This window comes from Plasmodium gaboni, chromosome 1, assembly GCF_001602025.1.
Source record: "Plasmodium gaboni strain SY75 chromosome 1, whole genome shotgun sequence".
Taxonomy (NCBI): domain Eukaryota; phylum Apicomplexa; class Aconoidasida; order Haemosporida; family Plasmodiidae; genus Plasmodium; species Plasmodium gaboni.
In genome coordinates this window covers 225,505-236,147 of record NC_031481.1, presented here as the reverse complement: position 1 = coordinate 236,147, position 10,643 = coordinate 225,505, and the positions used below count along the sequence as shown (strand labels likewise).

The 10,643-nt window shown below is 20.2% G+C and overlaps 2 protein-coding genes across 3 annotated transcripts; one reads left to right on the top strand and one right to left on the bottom strand.

Moving 5' to 3' along the window:
• Window positions 1-600: 600 nt before the first annotated feature.
• On the top strand, window positions 601-2,336 carry PGSY75_0108400 (putative mitochondrial carrier protein; the record flags this gene model as incomplete). 2 transcript variants are annotated; one of them, XM_018783638.1, is made up of 9 exons in its annotated part: window positions 601-610; window positions 813-1,059; window positions 1,176-1,342; window positions 1,478-1,545; window positions 1,625-1,708; window positions 1,809-1,880; window positions 1,970-2,094; window position 2,139; window positions 2,184-2,336. In XM_018783638.1, 9 exons carry the CDS (start codon window positions 601-603, stop codon window positions 2,334-2,336), a joined length of 927 nt encoding a protein of 308 aa, XP_018643922.1. The 2 variants fall into 2 exon arrangements, with proteins under 2 accessions (XP_018643922.1, XP_018643923.1); XM_018783639.1 differs by lacking the exons at window positions 1,478-1,545; window positions 1,970-2,094; window position 2,139; window positions 2,184-2,336 and having other exon boundaries at window positions 1,809-1,816.
• A 606-nt stretch (window positions 2,337-2,942) lies between these two features.
• On the bottom strand, window positions 2,943-9,362 carry PGSY75_0108300 (hypothetical protein; the record flags this gene model as incomplete). The annotated part of the gene is made up of 1 exon (XM_018783637.1): window positions 2,943-9,362. The coding sequence occupies one exon, from the start codon at window positions 9,360-9,362 to the stop codon at window positions 2,943-2,945; it is 6,420 nt and encodes a 2,139-aa protein (XP_018643921.1).
• Between the last annotated feature and the right edge of the window lie 1,281 nt (window positions 9,363-10,643).

Sequence of the window (10,643 nt, the reverse complement as noted above, 5' to 3'; positions counted from 1 at the left end):
AATAAAAAAAAGAACACACGAGACGTAGTAGTTTAATGAATGAATATTATATTCCAAAAAAAAAAAAAAAAAAAGGATACAAATTTTCAGTAAATATAAAGAAAATTTAAATAAAAAAAAAAAAAAAAAAAAAAATAAAAAAAAAAAAAAAAAAAAAAAAAAAAAAAAAATTAAAAAAAAAAAAAAAAAAAAAAAAAAAAAAAAAAAAAAAAAAAAAAAATTAGGAAAAAATTCAATACATCATTAAATGTACATATATATAATATATATTATATATATATATATATATTATAATATTTATTAAGAAAAAAAAAAAAATTTTTTTTTTTCATTTTGCTTTATATCGATAATATTTTAACGTTTTAAAGGTTCTTGTAATAAAAAATAAATATTCCTTAAAAGGATGAAGAGCAGTTCGTTTTGTTTTTTTTTTTTTTTTTTTTTTTTTTGTTTTTGTAATAAAGGGTTTATATAAAAGGAAAGGTTGGTCAATTGTTTAAAAAGTAAATAAAATATATAAATATATACATATATATATATATATATTTATATATTGTCATAAAAAAAAAGAGGAAAAGAATAAGAATATATTTCATTATAATGGATGCAGGTTTGTTTTTCATTTTCTTTTTTTTTTTTTTTTTTATATGTATATCATATTAAAGGTTCTTTATTATATTGTTAATAACATGGATAAATATATTATTATATTATATATGAAAAAAATATAATAAAATTAAAAATCATGTCACTCTTATAATAAATATTATAACGTCTTTATTTACAAATATAAAATAATTTTTCTTTTGTAGATAATAAAAATTTAGTCTTTCACACATTTATGGGTTCTATAATTGGTTGCACAATAAGCAAAATATTACTTTACCCTTTAGATACTATAAAAATAAATAAACAGATTTATAAACAGCCATTTGAAAAAGGGAATCAAGAAAATAAAAAAACTCTTCTAAGTTATTTTAAAAATAAAAATAAGAATACTATATTTTTTTACAACTTTATTAAAACATATGGATATAAGAACATGTACAAAGGTTTCACGTAGGCTCCAAGAAAAAAATAAAAAATAAACATACACATATATATATATATATATTTATTTATTTATATTATGATGGTTTTTTTTTTTTTTTTTCTTGTGATCCTGATTCTTTTAGATTTTCATCCCTCACAACCATTCCGGCAACATGTTTATACTTTTGTTGTTTTGAATATTTAAAATTAAAAAAGTTACAATATAATAAAATATCTCAAGAAAAGGAACTTATAAATGACAAGTCAAATAAGAGTGATGACCTAAATTTTATTAGTTACTTTTCTCTAGGTATATAATAAAAAGAAAAAAATTATGTGGAATGATATAAGCATAATACATAAAAGAAATATATATATATATATATATATAATACCATGATAAATAATTATATTATATTATTTTATTTTTTTGTCCATTTAATAGCTTTTTTGTCTGAGGCTATTTCATGTATCTTTTTTGTACCTATAGATGTTATTAAAGAAAGGCTACAGGTTTTTAAAAAATTAAATAAAACATATATATATATATATATGTTATATATGCATGTATTTTTTTTTTTTTTTTTTTAAGGCTCAAAAATATCTACAGCTGAAAGAGCACAAGAAAACGTCCATATTAATAAAAGAGTATATTCACAAACAAGGGTTATCAAGAGTAATAATATATACAATAAAGAAAAAGATACAACCATAATATATTTTTATATGTATATTATTTTATTTTGTTTCTCTTTATTATTATTATATCTTTTTAGTTGTATAGAGGTTATGTCTCAACTTGTTTAGCCTATGGTGTGTTTTGTGGGTCCTTCTTCTTTTTTCAGAACGTAAGAAATATAAAAATAAAGTATAAAAAATATACAATATATATATATATGTGTATATAATATTTTTTTTTTTTTTTTGTGTTTATTAGATTGGTCAGAATATTATGAAAAAACTTGATATTGAATCATCACATTATAACAACTTAAAATTAAACCTTGCTTGTTCATTTTTTTCTGGTTTTATAAGTTCTCCATTGGATATAGTCAGAATAAGGTATATATATCTAAAAATTCAAATGCATAAATATATTCATATATATATATATATATATTATATATTTTATTTCCTCCTTTTTAATGTAGGGATTGAAAAAATTATTCAGAGAAGATAGTGGAAAGATTTACAACCTTTTTAAAGGAAATTTTTATAGATGCTGTTTATTAAGTCTTAGCATGACTATAAATGTGTCAGTAATAGAAATGTATAAAAAATATATGATTTCCAAGAAATCATAATAATATTTAAATTATCAGAAAAAATAATAAAAGAAAAGGAAGAACTAAATAAAAAATATCTTATTCTTTTATTTTTTTTTTTTTTTTTTTATATATATATATATATATATATATTTTTTTTTTTATTTTTTGTTTTATTTTTTGTTTTAATTTTTTCGTTTTTCTTTTCACATGTATTGATGAAAAGAGAAAAATCAAACGTTAATATATAATTAAAATGTTATTATTTAAAAAAAAAAATACATACATACATACATAAAAACATATATATATATATATATATATATATATATATATATATTAACACGCGTAACACGTTTTATAATATTTCACATCAAGGGTTTGTTTATTACCTACTTTTATGAACTCACTCAACGAATATAACTTATACACATAAATATTATACGAATAAAATTATATATATTGTAAAAATACATAAAAAAAATATTCCAAAAAAAAAAAAATAAAATAAAATAATATAAATATAAATATAAATAAATATATGTATATATATATATATATATATATGTGCGTTTATTTATGTATAGGTAAAATTTCATATATAATATTCATTCATTCATTCATTTATTTATTTATTCATTTATTTTATATCTTTTTGTTGTTGGTCTTTTCACATACATCTACCATGGCATTATTCGATTTTTTTTCTAGATCGTTCGAAAAGTTTAATATGTTAATTCCATTATTTTCTGTTTCCATCTTTCTACTGTCTCTTGATAAGAAATTAAATTGATTATTCAATGCTTCTACATATTTCACATTAATATCATTTAAAGGTGTTTTATTATTATTATTATTCATCATATATAAATTATTGTTATTATTATTTTCATTGTTTAAAATTTTTTTAATATTATTAGAAGTTACCATTCCATTAAAATCACTAAAAGGATTTCCTTTGAATTTATCATTATTATTATTATTATTGTGGTTGTTATTTTTAAGATTCTGATTATTTATCATAAGATTTTTATTATTAATACCACTACAACTAATTCCAGAAGCAGCATTATTACTACTATTATTATTATTATTACTATTATTATTGTTGTTATTATTATTATTATTGTTGTTGTTATTTTTTGTCATATTTAGAAAGGACAAAAGGTTTGAATCAATATTAGAATTCACAGACGGCATTCCATTCATACTATTATTATTATTATTACTATTACTATTTATATAATTTAATAACTGCTTTTCATTTAAGACTCCTCCTTTTATACTATTCAAGTTGTTATTATTCAACAATAATAATTTATTAAGAGTTTTTATATCCTTCAAATCTCTACCTCCAACAAAATTATTATTATTATTATTATTGTTGCTATTATTATTCATGTTATTATTATTATTATTCGTGTTATCATTTTTCTTCATTTCAACACCCATAAGAGTATTATTTATGAGACTCATATCCTTGCTCATTTTATTTCCATTATTTGATTCATCTTTCTTATAACCATTACCTTGAAAAAATAAATTAGTATTATTTAATAAGGCGTTAGAATTCATCCTTACATCATTCATGCTATTCAATAATAATGTCATATCATTATTATTATTATTAATATTATTATTAATATTATTGTCATTTTTATTATTGTTAATATATTTCTTTTGTATTGAATTATTCTTATTGTTATTAAAATTTAATTCATTCGAGCCCACAGAATTATTCTGAGCATTCATCAACATCATCATGACACTTGGATTACTTAAATTATTTGCCGAATTCATATTCATATTCAAATTTAAATTCATATTACCATTCACACTGTTATTACTTTCATTCATATTATTGTTGTATGTGGAAAGGGCGGACTTCCTCTTAGATACTTTGTTGTTGTTATTCAAATGACTAGCCAAATTAGGTACAGAATTTTTATTAACCATATTATTTTTTAACATGGAATTATTTAAATGATTCTGTAATATATTTGGATTGTTCAAGGAAGTTGCCACACCCAAATTTATATTATTATTGTTACTATTATTATTACTATTGTTACTATTATTATTACTATTAATATTATTATTATTATTGTTTGTCATAGAACCCAACATGTTATTATTATTATTCAACAAAAAGTCATGAGGCAAGGAAGATGTCAAACTATTCATTTTTTGATTTAATGGTATACTACCGTTCGATAAACTTTTCATTAGTTCTTTTGTTGACAGATTCATCGAATTAGATACACCATTGATATTATTTATACCACTCATCATATTATTCATGTTATTATTTTTTCCTAGTGGTGAGTCCCAATAATTTTTAAAATCATCATACATCATATTGACATCATTTTTATTCACAGAACTGTTTAATCGATTCCTCTCAGATGTTATGGTTTTCATATTATCATTTTTTAATATATTTGTCTTAACATTATTATTGACAATATCGTCAAGGTTATTATCACCCCGATCATTATTAATATTATTGATATTATTGATATTATTTATATTATTATTGTTGTTATTTTCCATTGTTTCCATTTCCTCATTTATATTATTCAAATTTGTTATCATAAAATCTAACTTCTCATAACATTTTAATATTTTATTATATAATTCACCAGGTATATATTTACACACTGTAGGATTCAATATCAATTCCTCTAATAACATAGACGTATTCATTATATCTACTTTATGATTTTCAAAAGAATGTTTCCATTCAAAAATTTTATGTTGATCTAATAACTGTTCTGATAATAAGTTTTTTCTTCCAATATATACTAATTCACCATTATTTAATTTTTCAACATGCATTAGCTCCTCATCCTTATCATCAGAAATAATGTTATTATGACCAACCTTCATATTATTTGTTAGTCTTCTTTCCATTTTATTCATTACATTTGTTGTATTATGATCAGCATCTATAAAATTCATTATGCTACTACCTTTTTTAAAAAATATATTTTCGTTACCATCAAGAAGAACACTATTATCTTCATCATTCTGAATTACATTTACAGATGGAATATTATTCATGTTGTTATTATGAAATACACTCATTTTGTTTATTGTATTTCTTAAATTATTTGTATTATTTGTATTATTATTTGCATGGTTTATATTATCATCTTGTTGGTTTGTCAAAAAGGAAAGATTATCATTATTATTAACATTTTTATTGAGACTAATACTTTTCTTTTCCATCATACTTTTCCTTTTTTCATTTATAACATTATCCTTATCATTTGTTTTACCTTTCAACTGAAGTTCTTCTTCTTCGTTTAAATGTTCATTCTTCATTTTTATTTGTGACATGAGTACAGATTCGTCCTTCTCATCCTTACAACTACTACTATTAATATTATTCATATTATTCATATTAACATTTGCTTCACTTATTAGTCCTACACTTTCTTCGTTCTCTCCATTTCTATTTTTTTCATTTACATTCTTTGTGACATTCTTTTTCTTCCCATTAAAGGCATTTATTAATAATTCATATATACTAACTTTATCAGATTGATTTCCTGTTTTGTCTTTATTCGTCTCTTTTTTTTGTAGCATTCCATCTTCTGTAGTAAGTTCGCAATCAATATTATGTACCCCTCCAACATTATTCTTATTTATATTATTCTTATTTATATTGTCATTATTTATGTTGTCATTATTTATATTATCAGTACCTTCCATTTTATTATTATTTAAACCCATCAATTTATTTTCAATGGTTGAACAATATATCATATTTTCCAACCCGTCCGTTTTTTTCTTATTATTTCTATTATCAACAACTACATTATTTTCAACAGATACAGAATTTGTTTTCATTCCCCCATTATTATTATTATTATTAATATTATTATTATTACTACTATTACTATTAATATTATTATTGTTGTTTGCACTTTTATTCGTTTCTGACATGCTATTATTAAATATATCATTTATGTCTGTTCGCTTTTCTAATATATCTAGATCTTGAATATTTAACATTTGCATATTTAATTTATTATATTCTCCTAAATTATAATATTGATTATTAGGAACCACTTCATTACCTTTCTTCATATATAGATTATGTTCCTTCAATAATTCATCTTCTTTAGGGTTTTTTGATGATAACATATTATTATGCACATTAATCATTTTATCGACATTACACAGGTTGTTCACATTGTCGTTTGAAAAAGATTTCACAGATATTATATCATAAATATCATAACTATTATTATTATTATTTTGAAGATTTGGTTGAGATGGAGATTTATTATCAACCATCTGATGTATTGCTGAAAATTTTTTACTATTCTTTTTCTTTTTCATGTCATTCGAATTATTCAACATATCATCTGCTAAACGCATCGTTCTCATATTGTCACTTAAATATTGACTTCCACTATTATTATTATTATTATTATGTATATTATTATTATGTATATTATTTTGTGGTGATATACCATCTTTATTGTTATTCAACATGTGTTCTTCTTCATTTACATGTTCCATCATATCACCTGACAACTGTTTGGTGCTGCTCATTATATTTTTGCTTGGTTTCTTCTTACCATTTAATAATACTTCCTTTGTATTATTATTTAAATACTTTGAATATTTTTCTTTTATAAACTGCTGAAAAAATAATTTATTAAATTGCAATTTACTATACTTATCAGGCTTACAATTATTCATCAATATATCTATTATATAACTATGTTCTTCTTGTATATATTTATTTATCTGATTAACTGTTACACATAATGGTAATATAAAATTAATATCTTGTTCATATAAATATTCAAAAAAAGAATAAATATTTGAAGAAGATGTTAAATATAAAACCTCTGTAAAGATGGTCTTCTTACTTTTCTTCATATCTGATTTATTTATTTCTTTTTTATTATTTTCTATAACAATCTCTTTATTACTAAGTTTAAAAATATAAGTTGACCATACAATAGAAAATTGTATCATCTGTAAGGTTTCATAAGAAATGTCATAATATTCATTAGCTAACTTTATTTGTTCATCTGTTAAAAAAGAAGAATTTAAAAAGTTCTTTTTATTTTCTTTAAAATCTTTAGGCACACTTAAAAATTCAATAATTCCTAGTTCTGAAAGTTTATCCCAGATATTTAATTTCAAGTTAATCATTTTTTGTCTTATTATCTCGCTCTTTTGACAAACCATTTTTAGTTCATTGGCAACATAACTACACATGAGACAAATAAAATTGTCATTCCCAATTTTATTATTATTACCACTACTATTATTATTATTATTATTACTATTATTATTATTATTATTACTATTATTATTATTATTATTATTATTATTACTATTATTATTATTTATTGTATTACCCTTCAATAATTTATTATTATATAAATATAACAAACCTGGAAAACTAAACGGTAAAAAAGACTTGTCCTTCCATAATTCTTTCATATCTAATACTGCAGAACAATCTAATATTATATATAAAGGTAAACTATTCTCATTATTATATAATGAATTCATATTTGTATCCTTATTATATATATCAGATGCTATATTACTAAAACTTTTATTTATATTATGAGTATTATTCATAAATTTGGTGCATGTATTTGTACTACTATTCTTCTTATCTTGAGGCAAATTATTTTTCTTCTTACTTTCACCCACCATATTATTATTACTATTATTATTATTATTATTATTGTAACTATTAGTACGCTTCTTCTTCTTTTTCCTCTTTTTCTTATTCATACCTTTCTTTTTATCAAAATTTTTTTCATCCTCCTCATTATTTATATTCTTCTTATTATTATTATTATCAACAACCATTCCTTTATTTACATGAAATGTTTTTTCAGAACCTTTTTTATTACCTTTTATCTTTTTATTTTTTTCAAAACTTTTCAAATTGTTTTTATCCTTTAAATTGTAATTATCATCATCGTCGTCATCATCGTCATCGTCATCATCATCTTCATCATCGTCGTCATCTTCATCATCGTCATCGTCGTCATCATAGTCATCCTCATCATCGTCATCCTCATCATCATCTTCATCCTCGTCATCCTCATCATCATCCTCCTCCTCATCAACATCTATTTCTTCTTCTTCAAATTCATCATCATCTTCTTCGTCATCCTCCTCTTCATCATTTGCATTCTTAAATTTATTTTTATTTCCTTGTTTACTATTATCTAATATTAACATATTCTCATCACCATTCTTATCATTATTCAAGTTGCTCTTTTCATTTTTATCTAGGCCATCTTCTAAAGAAACGAAATCAGTTTTCTCTTCTTTCATTTTTCCATTCACAATATTTTCTTTCTGATGAATAAACATATACACATGCATGATTGGAGTATTTCGAATGGTTGCATTTAAACATTTATATGGACAACATCGTTTATCACTTTTTAAAGCTGAGCATACAATTAAATTACTTTTATAACCTCGTTTTTTCTTTGCGCAATCTTCTACTTCTTTTAATATATCTTTAGGATTATGAATACAATTATATTCTAAACGTATCCATACAGGTATTTGAGCATGTTTATATGGATTCTGATATTTATCATATCTTGGATATACATATGTACTATCCTTTTTTGCCTGAACAAAACTTAATAATAATTCTTTGCATGCATTATCTTGTATTAAATTATGTGATAAATGTAACTCTTCCATAGGAATTTTCTGTATATATACAAGCTGCTTAATTAATAATGCCCCATCATCTTTTATACTATTCTTATATAATTTTAATATATTTACTCCTATATTCTCATTATAATTTAATATATATTTTAACAAAGTTTTTAATCCTCCACATGTTATATAATTTTCACTTAAATCAATATTTAAACAATAGTATGTATTATATACTATCTTTATTATCTTCTTCAATATTTTTACTAGTTCTAATATATGACTATCATGTAATGATTTATTATTTAATGATATATCTAAATATCTTAGGAGCTTCTTCCCCTTATTACTTTTAAGGGTAAGTTTTTTACTTTCCCTTATATATGATTCCATAAGACGTTCAAATAAATTATATTATATTATATTTGATATGATATGATTTGATTTGATTTGATTTTTTTTTTTTTTTTTTTTCTTTTTTGTTTTTTTTGTTTTTTTTTTTGCTTTTTTTTATATATATTAGCTCAAATTATTTCATTCAAAATATCTCTCGTTATGCATATTAACATGTATATTTTATATTATATATATGGTTCTTCTGAAAATAATTTAAACTATTTTTTTTAAAATAAAAATAAATGTATAATATATTTTTTATATTATACATATTTTTATTTCTTTATTTTATTATATATATATATATATATATATATATATATATATATTTACAAATTATTTATACCTTTTTGTATTTTTATTTATTCTTTTTTTTTTATATATATATTTCATATATATACTTCCTTTTTATTATATTTTTGTGGAATGTTTTTATATAATTTCTTCTAACTCTCTTTCTTTTGCTTAATCTTTGTTCCACCTTATTTTTTTTTTTTTTTTAAATAAAAAAAAATGAATTTCAAATAATTTTTTCTTAAAATATATTATATTATAAAATATTATTTATTATATTATATATATATATGTATATTTTTTTTTTTCTTCTATTAATTTTGTATATAATGTTATATATATATAATTATATATATATATAATATATTATATATATATATATATTATATATAATATATATTATATAATATATATATTATTATTTGTAATACTTATATATATATAATATTAATATATGTATATTATTATATACGTATAAATATTATAAAATATATATAATATATATAATAATATATTATATTCGTCGCAAGGATTTCATTTTCTTATATAATTCCAAAAATATATCCTCCTAATTAAAAAAAATAGTCCTTCTGTCACTTGTTTGATAAGGTAATATCATGCTTGCATATATTATATATATATAAATATTACTATAATATAATATTTGTATATATTATATGTATATATATATATTATATATATATATTATATATATATAGATAATATTAACTGTGATTTTATAGGTACTCACTTGTTGATTTTCATATATATATTTTGTTCTTATACTTTTTTAACATATGATGCATATTCATAATTATAGAAAAAAAATAAACAAAAAAATAATGGAGAGAGAGAGAAGAGCAAAAAAAAAATAATATATATATTAATTATATATAAAAAGCTTAAGCTTTTATATATATATGTAAATATAAATATTTTACTATATTATAATAAAATAAAAAAATATATATAAATAAAAATATA